This window comes from Pristiophorus japonicus, chromosome 21, assembly GCF_044704955.1.
Source record: "Pristiophorus japonicus isolate sPriJap1 chromosome 21, sPriJap1.hap1, whole genome shotgun sequence".
Classification (NCBI taxonomy): Eukaryota; Metazoa; Chordata; class Chondrichthyes; family Pristiophoridae; genus Pristiophorus; species Pristiophorus japonicus.
In genome coordinates this window covers 29,398,869-29,424,306 of record NC_091997.1, presented here as the reverse complement: position 1 = coordinate 29,424,306, position 25,438 = coordinate 29,398,869, and the positions used below count along the sequence as shown (strand labels likewise).

Here is a 25,438-nt window from a genome sequence, read left to right as displayed (position 1 = left end):
GAGTCCAAGACGTGCTGGCACAGAAGGACGCTCAAAAAACCACTGCAAATAATCACTCTGACAGTGAATCACATCACAATCAAGAATGACCCTGTCTTACATAGAATTTACAGCACAGAAAGGGGTCATTGGGCCCAACTGCTCTATGCTCCACATGAACCATTCTTCTCTCTACGTCAGTGCTGGTAAACCAACTTGAAATTGAATAGAACTGTTCAAAGCAAGGATCTCCCCATGAAGCAATCTATAATATGGATATAAATCAAATACAGGATAAATGGCTAACTTAAAATATACATTTACAAAATTCTGCCCTTACACACATGCTTTATTTTAGGATCTATATCTTACTTGTAAGTACAAGGAGTTCAAACACTTATTTTGTTTATTAAAACACACAGATTATTTTTGATTATCACAGAAGTAGCACATTCAATGTGTTTCTCCCGAAGAGGTGACATCCTTGCAATGCTAATGATTTAAAATGTAGTAACTGATGTATCTTGATTTTTCAATCCTCCAAGATTGCTAATATCACCAATCATCCTTGTAAAAAGTTATACGCTTCTGCTGATGTTGAAATGAGTGAGTTAAGACCTTTGCAATCCCATGCCCCTTCGCTGTTGGGGTGCGTGCTAGTACAACGTGAGATCGGTGACCTCCCCGAAATTGGAAGGCTTTTGTCTCAGGCTAGGCACGTTTCTTCTGAATCCAAACCTTCCATTGTATCCGTTTATCGGTTTCAGATCTGATAAGTATCCTCGGTGACCAACTATTTCATCGTGTGAGTGAGCTGCAAAATTAATACATGCGTATTAATACCATACGTCTTATTGAGCTTTATATTGAATACATAGCACAGAAACAGGTCTTTCAACCCAACTGGTCTATGCTGGTGTTTACACTCCACTACAGCCTCCTCCCGTTCCAATTACCTGTCCCCATTACTATACATTCCTTTCTCTCTCATGTTGCATTAAGCTCTTATTTGTGTTCATGTTATCTGCTTCAATCATTCCATGTGGCAACATTCACCACTCTCTGTGTAAAGAAAATTCCTCCTAAATTCTTTGACTGATTGGTGAGTGGCTCTTAATATTTCTGCCCCCTTGTTCTGGATCCACCTACCTGTAATGTATTTGCTTCATAGATTCTTTGCTTAAGAATTCATAGCAACACATTGATATTAAGAACTAGTTGGTTTATTAACAAAGGTTTAACAATCACACTACACATTACCAATTCATCCACCAGGCTCACAACCACCTGCCTCATCGTGGATCCCCTGAGCCCAACTGGCTGGGGTTTTATTGAGTCTTGTGAACATCACGTGACTGGCTAAGCGACTCACAATGCAACAGCTCTACAAGCCTGTGAGCATACTCGCAGGTGCATACATTACACCACCCACGTGGAAACAATTTCTCCACATCCACTCTATCAAATCCCTTTCATAATTTTAAAGACCTCCATCAGTTCTGCTCTTTGTCTTACATAAGAACATAAGAACATAAGAAATAGGAGCAGGAGTAGGTCATATGGCCCCTTGAGCCTGCTCCACCATTTAATACGATGATGGCTGATCTGATCATGGACTCAGGTCCACTTCCCTGCCCGCTCTCCATAACCCCTTATTCCCTTATCGGTTAAGAAACTGTCTATCTCTGTCTTAAATTTATTCAATGTCCCAGCTTCCACAGCTCTCTGAGACAGCGAATTCCACAGATTTACAACCCTCTGAGAAAATAAATTTCTCCTCATCTCAGTTTTAAATGGTGGCCCCTTATTCTAAGATTATGCCCCCTAGTTCTAGCCTCCTCCGTCAGTGGAAACATCCTCTCTGCATCCACCTTGTCAAACCCCCTCATAATCTCATTTCCAGGGACGAGAAGCCCAACCTGCTCCATCTTTCCTGATAAGTGCATCCTCTCAATTCTGGCAACATCCTTGTAAATCTTTCATGCAGTTTCTCCAGTGCTTTAATGGAGGCGTTAATTTGCAACAGAGAGAGAGAGAGACCGCACGCATGCGCAGAAGGGTACAAAAGTCTGTGTGCAGATAATCACCGTGCATGAATATCTTTTTTGTAGTGTAGAGACCAGAACTGCACCCAAGTAAAACTGAAGGTGACCATTCTGCACATCGAGTCTGCTCCCATCATTTTTGTTACCCATGGCAGTTCGACCTTTTTAATCTCAATCTCTTATCTTTCCTCCCTATCCTGTAATAAACACAGAAAATATTGGAAATGCACAAGTCAGTTTGCATCCGTAGAAGAGAAGGGAGGGTTTAGTGATTCAGGTGTGTTTATTTCCACAAATTTCTATATTTTGTTTCAGATTTCCAGCATTTGCAGTTTTTTTTTTAAAAGAATCCCTTAAAAGCTCTATTTTGAACTCCTGAGGTGACTTTATATCGTTGGTGTTCTGGGATATGGAGAGAAAGCAGGAATGGGGTACTAAAGTTGCATGATCAGCCATGATCTTATTGAATGGTGGTGCAGGCTCGAAGGGCCAAATGACCTACTCCTGCAGCTATTTTCTATGTTTCTATGTTTCTATGTTCCACATTTTCACAACCCTTTGTGTGAAGAGGCTTTTCCTAAAATCGCCTATAACTCTGGCTTTGCTTGAATTCTAAACTGCAACCTTCAGAGCAATGACATTTTGGAGCACTGTAACACTACAACTGTCACCCTCACTGAGGTCAGCTAACTCAGCATACACCAGGATTTGCAATTTGGAATCTTCCTATTCCCTATGACTCAGTTTTACACTGGGCAACAACAATAACAACAATGTGTATTTATATAGCGCCTTTAACGTGGTGAAACATCCCAAAGCGTTCCACAGGAGTATTATGAGACAAAAATGTTTATACCGAGCCACATAAGGAGAAATTAGGGCAGGTGACCAAAAGCTTGGTCAAAAAGGTGAAGAAAGACTTGCAGTTATAGAGCGCCTTTCATGACCACCGGACGTCTCAAAGCGCTTTACAGCCAATGAAGTACTTTTGGAGTGTAGTCACTGTTGTAATGTGGTAAACCCGGCAGCCAACTTATGCACAACAAGCTCCCACAAACAGCAATGTGATAATGATCAGATAATCTGTTTTTTGGTTATGGTGATTGAGGGATAAATATTGGCCAGGACACCGGGGATAACTCCCCTGCTCTTCTTCAAAATAGTGGCATGGGATCTTTTATGTCCACCTGAGATGGCATACAGGGACTTGGTTTAACGTCTCAGCCGAAAGATGACACCTCAGTACTGCTCAGTCAACCTAGAATTATGTGCTCAGGTTCCTGGAGTAGGACTTGAACCCACTACCATTTGATTCAAAGGCAAGTGTGCTACCCACTGAGCCACAGCTAACATAGGTAGGTTTTGTTATGTATTTAACCCCTTGTAATCTGCGTCACACCTGTCCACCAGAGGGCCTATCTGTTGGAGTTTCAAGGGATCCCAGCATCCCTTGGGAGCACAGTATATAAGTAGGTCACCTACGAGGTTCCTGCACTCTGGAGTCTTAATAAAGGAGCTAAGGTCACACTTGCTCATTACACACAGTACTCAGTCTGATCTTTTATAATGAATGTAACAGGTTTTAAGGAGCGTCTTAAAGAAGGATAGAGAGGTAGAGAAGCAGAAAGGTTGAGGCTGGGAATTCCAAAGTTTGGGGCCCAGGCAACAGAAGGCACGGCCACCAATGGTTGAGCGATTATAATCAGGGATACTCAAGAGGGCAGAATTAGAGGGCAGTGCATTTATCCATTGAACCTTCAGAGGGAACAATTTTTGACAAGAGTTGAACAATGAGTGACAGTGCTCAGGGTTGCTGATGCAGTACGCACTGGGCTATGACAACCTGGAGTTGTTCATTCGTTCACAACGTAATTTATCCCAAGTCACTCTACGCTCCAAACCATCACCAGGGTAAAGACCGTGAAATAAATGTCTGTTATCGTCAGCTGCTCATTCTCACCTTACTGACAAAAGTAAAGTTCTTTTCAATGTGTTTTGTATGTCAACTGGTTTCCAAAGAGGTGATGCAGCACCTGACAAAAGCAGATAACGAGACATATCATGGGACAATGATAATCAGACCCATGCTGTTGCGATGTCATGTTGCTAGGCACCAAATAGCCCCGCGTGTCATTTGATTCAATGGACATTATCCATCAGCTCTCTGGGAACTACCAACATGGCATTAATGTGCACGTTGGATATCTGTCTGCAGCAAGCAAAGGCATTTTGTCTTTCCCACTATTATGCTTAATCTGAGAATGCAATTCTTCTGTAATCAACTATAAGCTATGTTTCTGCAACGTTGCAGTAATGAGCTCCTTTCATGCTGTGCACATCTCACCACAGAAAGCCACAAAGAAATAAAACAGGTCCCTCGGTATCCACAACACTTTATCTTGCGAGTTTTTTTTTTGTTTTCTATTTTATGCTCAAGCGATTGTTGCAAGTGGCTCAGTGGGTAGCACCCTGACTCAGAAGGTTGTGGGTTCAAGTCCCACTCCAGGAACTTGAGCACAAAAATCTAGGCTAACACTCCAGTGCAGTGCTGAGGGAGTGCTGCACTGTCGGAGGTGCCGTCTTTCAGATAAGACATTAAACCCTCTGCTTTCTCAGGTGGACGTAAAAGATCTCATGGCACTATTTTGAAGAAGAGCAGGGGAGTTATCCCCGATGTCCTGGCCAATATTTATCCCACAACCAACATCACTAAAACAGATTATCTGGTCGTTATCACATTGCTGTTTGTGGGAGCTTGCTGTGCACAAATTGGCTGCTGCATTTCCTACATTACAACAGTGACAACACTCCAAAAGCAATTCTGTTGTGTATGTATAATATAAGTATACACCCTGTACACTTAATGTACAGTTACATAAGACCACTGGATATACCTTCACACTGTATACACTGTGCTTGTACCATCAGAGGGTGCAACTGGTGGAGACCTAGGGGTCACCTGTACACGACAGGTAACCAGGTATAAAAGGGAACTCACCATGCTGTACCCTCACTCAGGAGCTGTAATAAATGGACTAAAGTCACCACAGTTCAAGTACAATATCTTGCCTCATGGAGTCATTACTAGAGTACTTACAGACACAATAAATTCATTGGCTGTAAAGTGCTTTGGGACATATGGTGGTCGTGAAAGGCGCAATAGAAATGCAAATCTTTCTTTCAAGCGTTGATTACTTGCCATTTCAGACCAACCAATTTCAGCACCTAATTTAAGGCTTTGATCACATCTGCCATGTTGGAGGTTCTTTATTAATGCTTCTACATGGAAGTTGTCTGTGAAGAAAGTGACAAAGTCCTTTTCTGCCAAGAACTACAGAGGTAGTTCGCTTTCTTGTTATTTCGCTGTAACCGTCCCAACATATTCCGGACATCAAAAAACCTTGGGAAAATTCTGAGTGAAGAAAATGCTTGTAACTGGTTCTTAATTGGATTTCAATGGGCAAAAGCACCAAATTTTTCAGATGGAACAGACCTTGAAACTCATCAAACATTCCGTAATGACTAATGAGCCTCCTTTTCTGTATCTGATGACATCCAGCTGTACCTCACCACCACTTCTCTCGACTCCTCCTTGGTCTCTAAATTGTCAGACTGCTAATCCGACATCCAATTCTGGATGAGCAGAAATCTTCTCCCATTAAATATTAGGAAGACCGAAGCCATTGTTTTCGGTCTTCGCCACAAACTCCATTCCCTCTCCCCAACTTCTGTCCAAAGCTGAACCACACTGTTCGCAACTTGGGGTTGATCCTGAAATTAGCTTTCGACCACGTATCAGCGGCATAACTAAGACAAACTATTTCCACCTCCATAACATCGCCCATCTCCACCCCTGCCTGAGCTCATCCGCTGCTGAAACCCCCACCCATGCCTTTGTTAACTCTAGACTTAAGTATTCCAATGCTCTCCTGGCTGGAGCCGACCCCCTGACCTAGGAGGCAACACCATCGGAGGAGTAGTGGGAATAAATAGGAGCAGTCACCACAGGGAGAAGCGCGAGCCAGTCTGAGAGTGCAACAAAGGCAAAGCGGGCGACAAATCGGATGTCACGGCATACCAGACAGCTGATTGGTTGGCGTCTCTTGGTTCGAGGTCGAGCCCAGCGGCGGTGGCGGGGGCCAGAAGAGGTCAGAGAGCAGCAGGAGGCCCGGAGGTCGGAGGGCAGCGGGAGGCCCGGAGGTTGGAGGGCAGCGGGAGGCCCGGAGGTCGGAGGGCAGTGGGAGGCCCGGAGGTCGGAGGGCAGCGGGAGGCCCAGAGGTCGGAGAGCAGCGGGAGGCCCAGAGGTCGGAAGGCCCGGAAGTCGGAGGGCAGCTGGAGGCCTGAAAGTCGGAGGGCAGCGGAAGATCCGGAGGTCAGCAGGAAGCCCGGAGGTCAGAGGGCAGAGGGAGGCCCGGAGGTGGGAGAGCAGCGGGAGGTCTGGCGATCGGTGAGGCAGAAGCGCGAGGAACAAAGGTCGAGGCCCAGGAGCGAGGTTGCCACTGCGATCTGTGAAACCCAGGGAGAGAGGCCCTGCGGGAAGGAGAAGTGAGGACAGTAGGAGTATGTGTGTTTGTATGTACTAGGCCCATACAGCGGAGCCTGGACTCCAGTCGTCTTGGACCCCCTTGCCACTGGACCAAGACCTTGTTCTGTCAAGCCCGTGTAGGAGCTGGTGTGCAACGGCCACTCCAAGTTAAAAGAACTCACGCATCTTCCATCCTTTAAAATGAAGTTCGGACCTGGAACGTCAGGACCCTCATGGACAAACTTAAAAGCGACAGACCGGAATGGCGTACTGCTACCATTGTCATGAACTTGGCTGCTTCAACATTGACATCGCCGCCCTTAGCGAGACCCGGCGGGCAGGGGAAGGCCAGCTCAAGGAACAAGGTGGAGGTTACACCTTCTGGAAAGGTAAACCAGAAGCAGAACGCCGCCCCCATGGGGTGGGCTTCGCCGTAACAAACGGACTAGTTGGCCACCTCAAAGACACCCCCTGCGGGATAAACGAACGCCTCATGACTCTTCGGCTCACCCTAGCCCCGAAGCACTACAGTCTTCAGCACGTACACCCCAACACAGAATTCTATAGACGAGTCCAAAGAGGAGTTCTACACCAGCCTCGAACAATACCTGTCCTGAGTACCAACGGATGACAAGCTGATCCTCCTTGGCGACTTTAATGCCCAAGTTGGAAAGGACACAGACCTCTGGGGAGGTGTGATCGGCAGAGAGGGAGCTAGGGAAATCCAACTCCAACGGTACCCTCCACCTGATGAAATGCTTAGAACATGGCATCGTCATAACCAATACCCAGTTCCATCAGAAAGACAAGTACAAGGCATCATGGCAACACCCTCGCTCCAAGCACTGGCATCTGCTCGACTACGTCATCGCCTGAGCAAGGACGTCTGCATCACCTGCGCCATGACAGGAGCTGATGAATGCTGGATGGATCACCGCCTAATTCGCTCTGTCATCTCCATCAACGTAGCCCGAAAACAGCGACGGCAACAGAAACAATGCTGCAGGAAAATTTTAACGAAACAGAAACAATGCTGCAGGAAAATTTTAACGGGTCATGAAGTGCAGGAGCACTCCACGACCCGGCTAAGAAAGCTCTATTAAGCCAGTGCCTCACTGCCAACCTGATGACTCCCAGTGACCCAGAGACGCAGAGTGTCCATAGTGCCTGGTCAACCATCAAAGCTTCCATAATCAGCACCTCGGCCAGGTAACACCAAGACTGGTTCGACGAGAACGATCAGGAGATCCAGGAGCTAATAAGCCGCAAGCGCAAAGCATTCTTGGACTGGAAAGAGCAACACAACTTGAGGGTAAGAAAGCAGCTCTACAGACGTCTGAAGGCCGAGGTCCAACAAAAAACTCGCAACCTAAAGAACAGATGGTGGGTGGAGAAAGCGCAGGAGATCCAGCAACTAGCCAATAACCACGATGTGCAAGGAGTCTTCAGCGCAGTCAAGACCACCTACGGCCCAAGCACCCAAGGCCCGACCCCACTACTGGCCAAGAATGGAGAGGTGCTCATCAAGGACCTCATCAGAGAGGCAGTCTTCAATGTGAGTGTCCTTGACTCCATCCCGCAGCATGCTACTCGCCACCATCTCAGTACAACCCCAGCCCGGCATAAGGCAGAAAAAGCCATCGACAACTGAAAAACAACAAGGCCTTAGGAGCAGTTCGAATCCCTGCCGAAGCACTTTTGCGGAGAAGCACATGGCGGAGAAAGACTTTTGGCGCGAATACACAATCTTATTTCTCTCAACTGGAAGGAGGAGAGCATGCCAGGGGACCTCGGAAATGCGGTAATCGTGACCATCTTCAAGAAAGGGGACAGGTCCGATTGCGGTAACTACAGAGGAGTTTCCCTGCTGTCTGCCACAGGGAAAGTCATCGCAAGAATCCTCCTCAGTTGCATTCTCGCTGTGGTTGAAGAGCTCCTCCCAGAGTCGCAATGTGGATTCTGCCCACTAAGGGGCACAATGGACATGATCTTAACCGCGCAGCAGATACAAGAGAAATGTAGGGAACAGCACCAACCCCTGTACATGGTCTTCTTTGATCTCAGAAAAGCCTTCGACAGTGCCAACCGTGAGGGACTATGGAGCGTCCTCCTCAGATTCGGCTGGCCCCCAAAAGTTTTTCACCATCCTCCACCTGCTTCACGATGACATGCAAGCCGTGATCCTGACCAACAGATCCACCACAGACCCAATTCACGTACGGACCAGAATCAAGCAAAGCTGTGTCATCGCACCAACGCTCTTCTCGATCGTCCTTGCTGCAATGCTCCATTTCGCCCTTGGCAAGCTCCCCATTGGAGTAGAGCGAATCTACAGAACAAACAGAAAACTGTTCAACCTCCGCCGCTTCCAGGCCATTCCAAGGTCGTCCCATCCTCTGTCACTGAATTCCAGTACGCAGACAATGCCTGCATTTGCACACACTCGGAGGCCGAACTCCAAGCCATTGTCAACACTTTCACCGAAATGTACGAGAGCATGGGGCTCACACTAAATATCCGTAAGACAAAGGTGCTCTACCAACCTGCCCCTGCCACGCAGCACTGCTCCCTGATTATCAAAATCCACAACGAGGCCTTGGACAACGTGAACCATTTTCCATACCATGGCAGCCTACTGTCAACAAGGGCTGACATCGATGACAAAGTCCAACACCAGCTACAGTGTGCCAGTGCAGCCTTTGGTCGCCCGAGGCAGAGAGTGTTTGAAGACCAGGGCCTCAAACCCGGCACCAAGTTCATGGTCTACAGAGCAGTAATGACTCCCGCCCTCCTATATGCCTCAGAGGCATGGACTATGTATAGCAGGCACCTCAAAACACTGGAGAAGTACCACCAACGCTGCCTCCGTAAGATTCTGCAAATCCATTGGCAGGATAGGCGTACCAACGTCAGTGTTCTTGCTCAGGCCAACATCCCCAGCATCGAAGCATTGACCACGCTCGATCAGCTCTGCTGGATGGGCCACGTCGTCTGCATACCCAATACACGACTCCCAAAACAAGTGCTCTACTCAGAGCTCTGACATGGCCAGCGAGCCCCAGGTGGGCAGAGGAAATGCTTCAAGGACACCCGCAAAGCCTCCTTGAAAAAGTGCAACAGCCCCACCGACACCTGGGAGTCCCCGGCCCAAGACTGCACAAAGTGGAGGAAGAGCATCCGGGAAGGTGCCGAACACCCTGAGTCTCTACACCGGGGACAAGCTAAAACTAAACGTAAACAGCGGAAGGAGCGCACGGCGTCCCAAGCACCCCACCCACCCGTTCCTTCAACCACCGTCTGCCCCACCTGTGACAGAGATTGTAGGTCCCGCATAGGACTCATTAGTCACCTGAGAACTCATTTTTAGCGTGGAAGCAAGTCATCCTCGATTCCAAGAGACTGACTAAGAAGGAGAATAGAAGGCTGGCCTCCCACATTCTACCTTACAAAAACTAGACGTGATCCAAAACTTGGCTGCCCGTGTCCTAACTCGCCCCAAGTCCGGCTCACCGATCACCCCTGTGCTCACTGACCTACATTGGCTCCCGGTTAAGCAACGCCTCGATTTCAAAATTCTCATTCTTGTTTTCTAATCCCTCCATGGTCTCGCCCCTCCCTATCTCTGTAATCTCCTCCAGCCCCACAACCCCACGAGATGTCTGCGCTCCTTTAATTCTGCCCTCTTGAGCATCCCTGATTATAATCGTTCAACCATCGGTGGCCGTGCCTTCTGTTGCCTGGGCCCCAAGCTCTGGAATTCCCTGCCTAAGCCTTTCCGCCTCTCTGCCTGTCTTTCCTCCTTCAAGACTCCCCACTCACCCTTTCCTTCAACCACTGTCTGTCCCACCTGTGGCAGAGACTGTAATTCCCCTATTGGACTGTACAGTCACCTGAGAACTCACTTTTAGAGTGGAAGCAAGTCTTCCTCGATTTCGAGAGGCTGCCTATGGTGATGATGTTGAGGTACCTCAGAAGGTCACCCAGCCAGATAACTTGTTAATTTGGAAAACCCTCTTATGCTTGCCCGCCACAATTATCCCTCACTGTGACTGGGGTAAAATCATGTCTCATTCTACTGCCTGTAAATACAACTCATTCTGTCCCGTGACCTCAAAACCAAGTAGCTCCTCCTCGCCTCCAGTCTTCCCTTCCACCCGCAATCTGCAGGCTGTTGAAACATTACTAGATGAAAAAAGAGCACAGTCCATCTAGTTCACCTTCTGCCAGCCATAAAAACACAAGAGCATATGAATTAGGAGCAGGAGTAGGCCATACGGCCCCTCGAGCCTGCTCCATCATTCAATAAGATCCTCGCTGATCATCAACCCCAACTCCACTTTCCCGCCCGATCTCCACATCCCTTGAGTCCCCTAGAGTCCAAAATTCTATCAATCTCCGTGTTGAATATACTCTGCATGGCAGCCCTCTGGGACAGAGAATTCCAAAGATTCACAACCCTCTGAGTGAAGAAATTCCTTCTCAACTCTGTCTTAAATGGCCTACCCATTATCCTGAGATAATGCCCCCTAGTTCTAGACACTCCAGCCACGGGAAAAAAATCTCAGCATCTACCCTGTCAATCCCCTTCAGAATCGTTTATGTTTCAATGAGATCACCTCTAATTATTCTAAACTCCCAAGAGCATAGGCCCATTCTACTCAATCTCTCCTCATAAGACAGCCCTTTCATCCCAGGAATCAACCTAGTGAACCTCCATTGCACCGCCTCCAAGGCAAGTATATCCTTCCTTAGATAAGGAGACCAAAACTGTGCACATTATCCCAGATGTGGTATCACCAAGGCACTGTGCAATTGTAGCAAGACTACCCTACTGTTATACTCCAACCCCATTGCAATAAAGGCCAACATGCCATTTGCCTTCCTTTTTGCTCGCTGTACCTGCAGCATCGTGGTAGTTGCATGATACAATGATAATGGAATGTTGACTAATCACAGCAAACTTGGAAGCTCATTATTTGTCTCCTACTCTTTCAACCTTTATGGTATCTTGCACTATGGACCGTGGTCCTTCAGTCAAGGTTTCTCAATACAAGAACCTCCTATAGTATTGGATAAATCACGATAATACCTGTATCACAGCGGGATTGCACCTGGAGTTCCTGCATGATCTGGATCAACAGGAACTAAGTGAAGGTCAGATGTTGCTGGTTGAAATTTTTAAAATGGGAGGCACCCCTTTGATTTCCCTTGGATTTGTAAAATCTTTTGTTCTGGACCCAAACTGTGAGTAATCTATTATTTCAAAGCTTGGAACCTTTGCTTCACAGCCAGTTCTCCCCCTTTTGAAATATCTCATCGACACAGTAAAACATCAATTAATAAGACAATAATCGATCGGATTTAAAACTACATACCTGCTCCGTAAGCATTTCTCCTGGCCATGTATTTTTGAGCTGGTCCATGTTTATAAAAATAGTCCACAAGCCAGCCACTGTTCGACGTCCCACCGTGATCCTAACACAGATTATTTACTGATCAAATTGTCTTAATGAGTTGAAATAGCAAACTAAAAAGCATGCTGCATCTCTTTTAACTTTAAATATTACCCTTTTTTTATTCTTCACCCTCCGCCACCAATCCCACACCCTTCCCCCTCCCCCAATTCACCTCCATCCCCCATTCTCTCCAAAAGATGCTGGGGTATGATTACATCGAATTACATAGGGATATACAGCACAGAAACAGGCCATTCGGCCCAACAGGTCCATGCCAGTGTTTATGCTCCACTTAAGCCTCCTTCCATCTTTCCTCATCTAAATCATCATAACCCTCTATTCCCTTCTCCATCATATGCTTGTCTAGCCTCCCCTTAAATGCATCTATGCTGTTCGCTTCAACCACTCCCTGTGATAACGAGCTCCACATTCTCACCACTCTCTGGGTAAAGAAGCTTCTTCTGAATTCCCTATTGGATTTCTTGGTGACTTCCTTATATTGATGGCTTCTAGTTTTGTTCTTCCTCACAATTGGAAAACTCCCTCTGTGTCTAATTTATCAAAACCTTTCATGATGTTAAAGACTTCTATTCGGTCACTCCTCAGCCATCTCTTTTCAAGAGAATAGAGACCCAGCCTGTTCATCCTTTCCCGATATGGTCCCAGAGGTGCTCTTCTCCCTTCTGTACCTTGCTCAAGTGGTTACTCTTCATGCATAAGCCTAAACAATGGGTGTTAACTGGCTACGCCCTTTGGGTGAATCAAACCTGAGACTGATTCTATCTTCACTCTAGGATCACACAAAACACATGTGCTTTACAGCAGATATTACTTGATAGTGATCAGGAATGGAAAACAATATTGATATTTTTCTTAACCCGTCCAGCTCAGGGTCACTGAGGGCAATGGTCTTCCATCCCGACCCAGGTCAACTAATTCAGCACAGGCCACAAATCAAACCCAAGAGTTTTCTAGTGTGCATGGCTCACTAGACTGATTCCTGGGATGAGAGGGTTGTCCTATGAAGAGAGATTGAGTAGAATGGGCCGATACTCTCTGGCGTTTAGAAGAATGAGAGGTGATCTCATTGAAACATATTAGATTCTGAGAGGGATTGACAGGGTAGATGCTGAGAGGTTGTTTCCCCTGGCTGGAGAGTCTGGAACCAGGGGGCAAAGAAACATAGAAACTTAGAAATTAGGTGCAGGAGTAGGCCATTCGGCCCTTCAAGCCTGCACCACCATTCAATAAGATCATGGCTGATCATTCAACCTCAGTACCCCTTTCCTGCTTTCTCTCCATACCCCTTGATCCCTTTAGCCATAAGGGCCACATCTAACTCTCTTTGGAATATATCTAACGAACTGGCCTCAACAACTTTCTGCGGTAAAGAATTCCACAGGTTAACACCTCTTTGAATGAAGAAGTTTCTCCTCATCTCGGTCCTAAATGGCTTACCCCTTATCCTTAGACTGTGACCCCTGGTTCTGGACATCCCCAGCATCAGGAACATTCTTCCTGCATCTAACCTGTCCAATCACGTCAGAATTTTATATGTTTCTATGAGATCCTCTCTCATTCTTCTAAACTCCAGTGAATACAGGCCCAGTCGATCCAGTCTCTCCTCATAAGTCAGTCTTGCCATCTCGGGAATCAGTCTGGTGAACCTTCGCTGCACTCCCTCAATAGCAAGAACGTCCTTCCTCAGATTAGGAGACCAAAACTGTACACAATATTCAAGGTGTGGCCTCACCAAGACCCTGTGCAACTGCAGTAAGACCTCCCTGCTCCTATACTCAAATCCTCTAGCTATGAAGGCCAACATGCCATTTACCTTCTTCACTGCCTGCTGTACCTGTTTGCTAACTTTCAATGACTGATGTACCATGACACCCAGGTCTCGTTGCACCTCCCCTTTTCCTAATCTGACTGCATTCAGATAATATTCTGTCTTCCTGTTTTTGCCACCAAAGTGGATAACCTCACATTTATCCACATTATACTGCATCTGCCATGCATTTGCCCACTCACCTAACCTGTCCAAGTCACCCTGTAGCCTCTTAGCATCCTCCTCACAGCTCACACCGCCGCCCAGCTTAGCGTCATCTACAAACTTGGAGATATTACATTCAATTCCTTCATCTAAATCATTAATGTATATTGTAAATAGCTGGAGTCCCAGCACTGAGCCCTGCAGCACCCCACGAGTCACTGCCTGCCATTCTGAAAAGGACCCGTTTATCCCGACTCTCAGCTTCCTGTCTGCCAAACAGTTCTTTATCCACATTAATACATTACCCCCAATACCATATGCTTTAATTTTGCACACCAATCTCTTGTGTGGGACCTTGTGAAAAGCCTTTTGAAAGTCCAAATACACCACATCCACTGGTTCTTCCTTGTCCATTTTTCTAGTTACATCCTCAAAATTTTTTAGAAGATTTGTCAAGCATGATTTCCCGAAATCCATGCTGACTTGGACTGACCCTTCACTGCTTTCCAAATGCTCTGCTATTTCACCTTTAGTAATTGATTCCAACATTTTCCACACCACCGATGTCAGGCTAACCGGTTTATGATTCCCTGTTTTCTCTCTCCCTCCTTTTTTAAAAAGTGGTGTTACATTAGCTACCCTCCAGTCCATAGGAACTGATCCAGAGTCAATAGAATGTTGGAAGAATGACCACCAATGCATCCATTTCTAGGGCCACTTCCTTAAGTACTCTGGGATGCAGCCTATCAGGCTCTGGGATTTATCGGCCTTCAATCCCATCAATTTCCCTAACACAATTTCCTGACTAATAAGGATTCCCTTCAATCCCTCCTTCTCGCTAGACCCTCAGACCCCTAATATTTCCGGAAGGTTATTTGTGTCTTCCTTAGTGAAGACAGAACCAAACTATTTGTTCAATTGGTCTGCCATTTCTTTGTTCCCCATTATAAATTCACCTAATTCTGACTGCAAGGGACCTACATTTGTCTTCACTAACCTTTTTCTCTTCACATACCTATAGAAGCTTTTGCAAGTCAGTTTTTATGTTCCCTGCAAGCTTACTCTCATACTCTATTTTCCCCCTCCTAATTAACCCTTTGTCCTCCTCTGCTGAATTCTACATTTCTCCCAGTCCTCAGGTTTGCTGCTTTTTCTGGCCAATTTATATGCCTCTTCTTTGGATTTAATACCATCCCTAATTTCCCTTGTTAGCCACGGTTGAGCCACCTTCCCCATTTTATTTTTACTCCAGACAGGGATGTACAATTGTTGAAGTGCATCCATGTGATCTATAAATGTCTGCCCATTGCCTATCCACCGTCAACCATTCACCAGTCTATCCTAGCCAATTCACGTCTCATACCATCGAAGTTACCTTTCCTTAAGTTCAGGATCCTAGTCTCTGATTTTGTAAAGTCCTGTCCCCTCAGTACAGATTCACACGAGGTATGTAGTGAAGTCAAAGTCACTCTGGACCTGCTTCTTTATTTCAGAGCTCTGGAATGCTGCACTTGCCTGAGACCTGTCCTTATATACCTGTCTCTTGCAAGTGCACCCCTGGTGGTAAGGTATGCTGGTGGTTACAGGTCATATCTTATTACAGTCATGTATAGCATGTTAGGATACAGTTATATATAATAATGTAAGATACATGACATCGCCCTCCCCCAAGGTCTTATTGTCTTTATAGGTTCAGTCTCTCAGGTGGTCTACGCTCTCGTATGGAGCGTCTGAGTTGTGGTTCAGTTGTTTGCCTTGGTTTCTGTTTTTCTTTGAGTGTGGTTGCTGGTATCTCGCCTGGGCTGTCTGTTTCGATTGGTGTGATTGTTGTTGACTCGCCTGGGCTGTCAGTTGGGATTGCCCTTTCCTCAGGTTGTTCCCTCTGTCTGTCCACTAGGTGTGGTGCGAGTTCCACATTGTAGTCTGCCTCTGGTTCCGCAGTGTTGTTGGTAAATCTGCTTTTGACTTGGTCTACATGCCTCTGGCAGGTTTTGCCATTGTCCATTTGTACTACCAGTAGCCTGTTTCCTTCCTTGCCTGTTACTGTCCCTGCAAGCCATTTGGGACCCCTGCCATAGTTTAGTACAAACACTTTGTCCCCTATCTCATTCCATCTCCCCCTCGAATTTCTGTCATGGTACTCAGTCAGCTTACGGCGCTTTGCCTCAACGATTTTGTGCATGTCTGGGAGGATTAAAGAGAGCCTTGTTTTTAAAGTCCTTTTCATCAACAGTTGCGCGGGGGGGATCCCAGTCAGTGAGTGCGGACGAGATCTGTATGCCAGCAGCAGTCGCGACAGGCGACCCTATAGCGTGGGACCTTGGATTTTAAGCATGCATTGTTTAATGATTTGCACTGCTCTCTCCACCTGGCCGTTCGAGGCCGGCTTGAATGGTGCTGTCTTGACATGATTTATGCCGTGGCCAATTATAAAGTCTTGGAATTCTGCGCTGGTGAAACACGGACCATTGTCACTGACCAATATGTCAGGGATTCCGTGCATTGCAAACATGGTTGCGAGGCTCTCCACAGTGGTGGAGGTTGTGCTCGAGTTTAAAATGGTGCATTTGATCCACTTTGAAAATGCATCTACAACTAGGAGGAAAATTTTGCCCATGAATGGGCCCGCATAGTCTACGTGCACCGGCGACCACGGTTTGGTAGGCCAGTGCCAGGGGCTCAGTGGAGCCTCCCTGGGGGCATTGCTGAGTTGGGCACAAATGGTGCACCTTCAGATGCAGAGCTCCAAGTCCTCGTCAATACCAGGCCACCAGACGTGGGATCTGGCTATGGCCTTCATGAGAACGATCCCCGGGTGCTCACGGTGGAGTTCCCGGACAAATGCCTCTCTGCCTCGTAGAGGCATGACTACTCGGCTGCCCCACATCAGGCAGTCTGCTTGTAGTGATAGCTCATGCATGCGCCTGTGAAAGGGTTTTAATTCCTCGGGGCAGGCATCGCGAGCCTCTGCCCAGTCACCGGTTAGGACACATCTTTTTACTAAGGATAACGTGGGGTCGCTGGCCGTCCAGTCTCTGATTTGGCGAGCCGCCATGGGCGAACCTGTGAACTCAAAGGCATTGATTGCCATGACTATCTCACAGTCCTGTTCATCAGACCCTTCTGTGGTCACCAGGGGTAGCCTGCTGAGCGCGTCGGCACCATTGTCTGTGCCCCTGGTCTGTGCCTTAAGGTATAGTCGTAGGACGCCAGCATGAGTGCCCACCGTTGAATTCGCGCTGAGGCGTTGGCGTTTATTGCCTTGCTCTCGGATAGGAGGGACGTGAGGGGCTTGTGGTCGGTTTCTAAAGGTATTGGTGCATCTTTTTGACACCGTACACACACGCGAGCGCCTCCTTCTCTACCATTCCGTACCCGCGCTCCGCCCGCAAAAGTGACCTGGAGGCATAAGCTATGGGTTGTAATTTGCCCGCACTATTGACATGTTGCAAAACGCACCCGACCCCATACGCTGATGCATCGCATGTGAGAACTAGCTTTTTACCTGGGTCAAAGAAAATCAAAACACTGTTGGAACACAGAAGGTTGCATGCCTTACTGAAGGCGCGTTCCTCGGCGTCCCCCCAAAACCAATCACACCCCTTCCTGAGTAGCACATGGAGAGGCTCCAGCAGCGTGCTTAAGTTCTGCATAAAGTTCCCAAAGTAATTGAGTAGCCCGAGAAAGGCGCGCAGTTCTGAGACATTCCGGGGCCTGGGTGCCAGGCGAATTGCTTCTGTTTTGGACTCTGTTGGGCAGATTCCATCAGCGACAATCCTTCTGCCCAAAAATTCAACCTCGGGTGCGAGAAACAGACACTTGGATTTCTTGACTCGTAGGCCTACCCGATCCAACCGCTTTAGTACTTCCTCCAAATTACGGAGATGGGAGTCGGTGTCCCTGCCCGTGATAAGTATGTCATCTTGAAATACAACCGTCCCCAGGATGGACTTGAGCAGACTCTCCATGTTGCGCTGGAATATGGCAGCTGCCGACCTGATGCCGAATGGGCATCGATTGTACATGAAAAGGCCTCGATGTGTGTTGATGGTGGTGAGTAGCTTGGATTCCTCGGTCAATTCTTGCGTCATATACGCAGATGTGAGGTCTAATTTTGAGAAAAGTTTACCTCCAGCCAATGTGGCAAATAAGTCCTCTGCTCTGGGCAGCGGGTACTGGTCCTGTAGGGAGACTCTGTTTATGGTAGATTTGTAGGCCCCACAGATTCGTACGGATCCATCATGACTGGGACGATGGGACTTGCCCAGTCGCTAAATTCCACAGGTGATATAATGCCTTCCCGCAGAAGCCTGTCTAGTTCGTGTTCAATCTTTTCCCTCATCACATAGGGTACAGCTCTGGCCTTGTGATGGACCGGTCTAGCATCCTGTGTGATGTAGATTTAGACTTTGGCCCTTTTGAAAGTGCCCACACCTGGCTGAAAGAGATGTTCAAATCGCTTTATAACTGTTGAGCAGGAGGTCCATTCCTCTAATGACATGCATGGACATCATCCCATTTCCAGTTTAATTTTGCCAGCCAGCTTCTCCCCAGCAGTGCTGGGGGGTCTCCGGGGACAATCCACAGGGGAAGTCGGTTCACTGTCCCTTTGTGTGTGACAGAGAGCACGGCGCTGCCGAGGACTGGTATGATTTCTTTGGTATAGGTCCTTATTTTGGTGTCGACCCTTGTGAGTTTTGGTCTGTCTCTTTTATGCGGCCACAGTTGTTCAAATTGTTGAGCGCCCATGAGAGATTGACTCGCTCCCGTATCCAGCTCCATGTTGACAGATATCCCGTTGAGTAGGACCCTCATCATTATAGGAGGCGTCCTGTTGTAGGAGCAGCGGCCATTGATCGTGTTGACCCGCTGTACATCGGTTCCCGGGTACTGTCCCCACCATCTTCTGGTCTGCTTTCCGACCCAACCGATTCGTATACCAGCCGAGCTGCCGTTTTTTTGCACATGCGGGCCAAATGCCCTGTATATTCACAATTTCTGCAAATAGCCTGCTGAAATCGACATCCCCTTGACGAGTGCCCACCCCCACACCTCCAGCACAGACTGCTTGCAAAGAATGAGCTGCGTCTGGCTGATCTCTCTTGAGCTTCTCTCAGTTTGTAGTTGATTGCTCGCATTGTGGGTTGATGAGGTGTGAACGGCCGTTCCTGTGGCCCTTGATGGCTTCTGCCTGCTGTCGAGAGCCTGTTCTCCCAGTTTTGTCTGTGTGTGGGGGTAGCAGCTTGTTTATTGCTGTGAACTTCTTGTTCCGATATTTCGTTAGTTGTTGTACCTGCATTGTAAATCAACCTCGTTTCTTCTTCCCCTACCAAGATTGTCTGTGCAACCAGTGCTGCTGCCTCTAAGATCAGGTTCTTGGTCTCTATGAGCTTTCGGAATATGCCTGCGTGGCCTATTCCTTCAATGAAAAAGTCTCTCAGCATTTCTCTCCTCAGTTCATCGGAGAACTCACATAAACTAGCCAACCTCCGAAGTTCCGCCACGAAGTCTGGTATGCTCTGGCCCACACAACGTCTGTAGTTGTAGAACCTGTGTCTGGTCATGTGTAGGCTGCTCGCTGGCTTCAGGTGGTCTCTTACCAGTGTGCTCAATTCTTCAAACAACTTGCTTGCTGGTTTCTCGGATGCCAACAGATCCTTCATTAAAGCGTATGTTTTCGAGCCACAGCTGGTCAAGAGATGGGCTCTTCTCTTGTTTGCCTTATTGTCGCCTAACCAGTCTTTGGTTACAAAGCTTTGCTAGAGCCTTTCTATAAAGTCCTCCCAATTGTCTCCTGCATTGTACTTTTCATCTGATCCGTTATTCACCATTCTGTGGATTCTGTAATCCCGTAACTCGTCGCCACTGTAAAGTGCTGTCCCCTCAGTACAGATTCACACGAGGCATGTAGTGAAGTCAAGGTCACTCTGGACATGCTTCTTTATTTCACAGCTCTGGAATGCTGCACTTGCCTGAGACCTGTCCTTATATACCTGTCTCTTGCAAGTGCACCCCTGGTGGTAAGGTATGCTGGTGGTTACAGGCCATATCTTATTACAGTCATGTATAGCATGTTAGGATACAGTTATATATAATAATGTAAGATACATGACAGATTTAACTGTGTCACTCTCCATCTTAATAAAGAATTCTACCATATTATGGTCACTCTTCCCCAAGGGGCCTCGCAGAACAAGATTGCTAATTAGTCCTCTCTCATTACACAACACCCAGTCTAGGATGGCCAACTCTCTAGTTGGTTGCTTGACATATTGGCCTAGAAAACCATCCCTAATACACTCCAGGAAATCCTCCTCCACCGTATTGCTACCTGTTTGGTTAGCCCAATCTATATGTAGATTAAATTGCCCCATGATAACTGCTGCACCTTTATTGCACGCATCCCTAATTTCTTTTTCAATCCATCCCCAACCTCACTACTACTGTTTGGTGGTCTGTACACAACTCCCACTAGCGTTTTCAGCCCTTTGATATTCTGCAGCTCTACCCATACAGATTCCACATCATCCAAGCTAATGTCCTTCCATACTATTATGTTAATTTCCTCTTTAACCAGCAACACTACCCCACCTCCTTTTCTTTTCTGTCTATCCTTCCTGAAGGCATAGTCTCAGGACGAGGGGGCGATCATTTAAGACTGAGATGAGGAGGAATTTCTTCACTCAGAGGGTTGTGAATCTTTGGAATTTTCTATCCAAAAGTGTGGATGCTCAGATATTGGTCGAAGATCGACCTTGATCTCATTGAATTTTGGAGCAAGCTCGAGGGTCCGTATGACCAATCCCTGCTCCTATTTCTTATGCTGTTATGGCTCAGTTCCACACAAGGCAATTGAGTCATTCAGGAAGCTTTTAATCTTACCCTAATATGTTCAATTGCAACTTGATACTGTGGTCAAAAGCACAACTGATCCCATTTGTAATAGTGCTTTAATTCCACCTTTCAGTAGAATCATAGAATGGTTACAACATTCGGCCCATTGAGTCCATGTCGACTCTCAGCTAGTCCCACTCCCCTGCTCTTTCCCCTTTGCCCTGCAAATGTTTTACCTTCAGATACTAATCCAACTCCCTTTTGAAAGATAAAATCGAGTCTGCCTCCACCACCCTTTCCAGCAGTGCATTCCAGATCCCAAATAATGGCTGCGTAAAAAAGTTTTTCTTATGTCACCTTTGGTTCTTTTGCCAATCACCTTAAATCTGTGTCTTCTTGTTCTCGACCCTTCCGCCAGTGGAAACAGTTTCTCTCTATTCTGTTCAGACCCCTCATGATTTTGAACACCTCGATCAAATCTCCTCTCAATCTTCTCTGCTCTAAGGAGAACAACCCCAGCTTCTCCAGTCTATCCACGTAACTGAAGTCCCTTATTCCTGGAATCATTCTCGTAAATCTTTTCTGCACCCTTTCTAAGGCCTTTATACCCTCCCTAAAGTGTGGTGCCCAGAATTGGACACAGTACTCCAGTTGAGGCCGAACCAGTGTTTTATACAGGTTCAGCATAATTTCCACACTTTTGTACTCTATATTTCTAGAAGAGAGTCAAATATAAAGTTTGATCTTGAGCAAATACTTATACATTAACATTCTGTAGATGCTCCTAAAGCTAAGTACCTATTTTCTCATTTATTGGATGTGGGCATCGCCTGGCAAGGCCGGCATTTATTGCCCATCCATAATTGCCCTGGAGAAGGTGGTGGTGAGCTGCCTTCTTGAACCACTTGTGGTGAAGTTTCTTGTCGTGGTTTCAGAGGGCAGTTAAGAGTTCATCACATCGCTGTGAGTCTGGAGTCACATATAGGCCAGATTTCCTTCTGTCTTTAGGATGAGACGTTAAACCGAGACCCTGTCTGCCTTCTCAGGTGGTCGTAAAAGATCCCTATTTCGAAGAAGAGCAGGGGAGTTATTCCCGGTGTCCTGGCAAATTTGTCGGCCAGCGCAGAAATGATGTGCCAAATGGCCTCCTTCCATGCTGTAAATATCTCTGATTCTTTCTATAAAGGGCATCAGTGAACCAGATGGATTTTTTTACAACCTTCTAGTATGATACTATTAAGTATGTTACTTTTTAATCCCAGATTTATTTAACTGAATTTAAATGCCACCACAGTGGAGGATTTTAACTCATGTGTCAGGAACACCCTGGAGTCACAACTGTATAGCTCAGAGACGTGGACCATATACAGTAGACACCTCAAATCACTGGAGAAATACCACCAACGATGTCTCCGCAAGATCCTACAAATCCCCTGGGAGGACAGACGCACCAACGTTAGTGTTCTCGATCAGGCCAACATCCTCAGCATCGAAGTACTGACTACACTCGACCAGCTCCATTGGGCGGGCCACATTCTTCGCATGCCTGACACAAGATTCCCTAAGCAAGCGCTCTACTCAGAACTCCTACACAGCAAGCGAGCCCCAGGTGGGCAGAGGAAACGTTTCAAGGACACCCCAAAGCCTCCTTGATAAAATGCAACATCCCCACCTACACCTGGGAGTCCCTGGCCCAAGACCGCCCTAAGTGGAGGAAGAGCATCCAGGAGGGCACTGAGCACCTCGAGTCTCGTCGACAAGAGCATGCAGAAAACAAGTGCAGGCAGCGGAAAGAGCGTGCGGCAAACCAGACTCCCCCCCCACCCTTTCCTACCTGTGACAGAGACTGTAATTCCCATATTGGACTGTTCAGTCACCTAAGAATGCACTTTTAGAGTGGAAGCAAGTCTTCCTCGATTTCGAGGGACCGCCTATGATGATGATATGATGATGACTATCAATAACATACCCATCATCATCATAGGCAGTCCCTCGAACGAGGATGACTTGCTTCCACAAGAGTTCACAGATGTTTCAATGAAGGACCCGATGTTCCAGTCCTGAACTCCAATTGAGGGGGTGGAAGATGCCTGTGGGTGGATTTTTTTAACGTGTGGTGACCGTTGCACATCAGCCACCACACGGGCTTGACAGAGCGAGGCCTTTATCCAGTGGCAAAGGTTAACCAGGACGACTGGAGACCTGCTCTGCTGCATGGACCTAGTGCGCACACATATCGCAGTGTGGGCTGGCCCGTGCTGTCCCTGGGCCCTCGGCTCTTCTGGGCCCCGTACCCTCATTCGCCACACCTTCGCCCACGCTGTTCCAGGCTACTGCCCCACTGAATCCTGCAGTATTGCGGGCACATGTGGACATCTGGGGAAGACCACTCTGCTACTGTTCCACCAGGGTAGCTTCATTGTTGGTCTCAACAATAAGCAAGGAAGCCAAATATATCAATCCGTGATAAGGTCAATAAAGTGACCACGAACGTGGTGTCTCTGACCCGATACTTCTCGTCAAATACTTCAACAGCACGAGTGGGAGGTGTGCTTGCACTGTGTACAGTCAACTGTGGCTGACCATCGGGTTTATCCGCCTGGCGCCAGGGCGGACATTGCGCCCAGGAGCTCGACTGTTGCAAAAGCCCCGAGGATACCTGATCGGTCCGCTTGAGAAGTGTCCTCATTTCTTTGCTTTGGAAGTAGTGCTTCGCGAAAGGATCAGTCTGGGCATTGTAAGGCGGGATGACATCGCATCTTTTCGGTTGCACCTTGCCGTACTCCTTGGCGGTGTTGGAGACAGCCACGCAGTCCAAGATGAAACCCCTTTCCTTTTTGAAGAACTCATATTCCATGCAACAGACCCCAGGAGGACAGTAAAAACCATCCATGGTTACAGCGCTAGTTCATGTATGGTCCCAGCCTGTACCCCACCTATAACCCACCCCAAACCCTGCAAATGTCACACTGCCAGTCACAGGGCTCACTGTTACGTTTGCCATACAACCTACGTTTTGTTTTTCAACCCCGACAATCTCCGTGTAAATAAAATGATTATTTACGAAATTGAGAAATGATTGTAAGAGGGCATAACGCATTAAGCGAGAGTTAGTTTGTATTTTATAAATTTCACAGTCTCTACTGTATCAGTTGTGGCTCAGTGGGCAGCACTCTCACCTCGGAGTCAGAAAGTTGTGGGTTCATAGTCTCACTCCAGAGACCTAAACTCAAAAATCCAGGCTGACACTCCCACTGTGACACTGAGGGAGTGCTGCACTGTCGGAGGTGCCATCTTTACAGATGGTCAACCGAGGTCTTGCTGCTCTCTCAGATGGACGTAAAAGATCCCATGGGCACTATTTCGAAGAAGAGCAGGGGAGTTCTCCCTGGTGTCCTGGGGCCAATATTTATCCCTCAATCAACATCACTAAAACAGATTATCCGGTCATTATCACATTGCTGTTTGTGGGAGCTTGCTGTGTGCAAGTCGGCTGTCATGTTTCCTACATTACAGCAGTGACGACATTTCAAAAAGCACATCATTGACTCTAAAGCGCTTTGGGACGTCCAACGGTCGTGAAAGGCGCTATATAAATGCAAGTCTTTCATTCTTTACAATCAATATACATAGAAACATAGAAAATAGGTGCAGGAGTAGGCCATTCGGCCCTTCTAGCCTGCACCACCATTCAATGAGTTCATGGCTGAACATTCAACTTCAGTACCCCATTCCTGCTTTCTCGCCATACCCCTTGATCCCCCTAGTAGTAAGGACCTCATCTAACTCCTTTTTGAATATATTTAGTGAATTGGCCTCAACAACTTTCTGTGGTAGAGAATTCCACAGGCTCACCACTCTCTGGGTGAAGAAGTTCCTCCGCATCTCGGTCCTAAATGGCTTACCCCTTATCCTTAGACTGTGACCTCTGGTTCTGGACTTCCCCAACATTGGGAACATTCTTCCTGCATCTAACCTGTCTAACCCCGTCAGAATTTTAAATGTTTCTATGAGGTCCCCTCTCATTCTTCTGAACTCCAGTGAATACAAGCCCAGTTGATCCAGTCTTTCTTGATAGGTCAGTCCCGCCATCCCGGGAATCAGTCTGGTGAACCTTCGCTGCACTCCCTCAATAGCAAGAATGTCCTTCCTCAGGTTAGGAGACCAAAACTGTACACAATACTCCAGGTGTGGCCTCACCAAGGCCCTGTACAACTGTAGCAACACCTCCCTGCCCCTGTACCCAAATCCCCTTGCTATGAAGGCCAACATGCCATTTGCTTTCTTAACCGCCTGCTGCACCTGCATGCCAACCTTCAATGACTGATGTACCATGACACCCAGGTCTCTTTGCACCTCCCCTTTTCCTAATCTGTCACCATTCAGATAATAGTCTGTCTCTGTTTTTACCACCAAAGTGGATAACCTCACATTTATCCACATTATACTTCATCTGCCATGCATTTGCCCACTCACCTAACCTATCCAAGTCGCTCTGCAGCCTCACAGCATCCTCCTCGCAGCTCACACTGCCACCCAACTTAGTGTCATCCGCAAATTTGGAGATACTACATTTAATCCCCTCATCTAAATCATTAATGTACAG

General features: G+C 47.2%; 1 protein-coding gene across 1 annotated transcript; it reads right to left on the bottom strand.

Moving 5' to 3' along the window:
• Positions 1–402: 402 nt before the first annotated feature.
• Positions 403–23,725, bottom strand: LOC139233507 (sperm microtubule associated protein 1-like). The gene is made up of 3 exons (XM_070863908.1): positions 23,339–23,725; positions 11,925–12,024; positions 403–793 (listed from the first exon to the last, which is right to left on the bottom strand). Exons 1-3 carry the CDS (start codon positions 23,723–23,725, stop codon positions 636–638), a joined length of 645 nt encoding a protein of 214 aa, XP_070720009.1. The 3' UTR covers positions 403–635.
• Between the last annotated feature and the right edge of the window lie 1,713 nt (positions 23,726–25,438).

What these genes read in the sequence shown, in the direction of transcription:
- LOC139233507 (XM_070863908.1), bottom strand. Translation starts at nt 23,725, where the DNA reads ATGGATGGTTTTTACTGTCCTCCTGGGGTCTGTTGCATGGAATATGAG. An exon ending in TATTTGACGAGAAGTATCGG is followed by an intron (nt 12,025 to 23,338) that starts GTCAGAGACACC and finishes AATCTGTGTTAG; the next exon opens with GATCACGGTGGGACGTCGAA. An exon ending in GAGAAATGCTTACGGAGCAG is followed by an intron (nt 794 to 11,924) that starts GTATGTAGTTTT and finishes TTAATTTTGCAG; the next exon opens with CTCACTCACACGATGAAATA.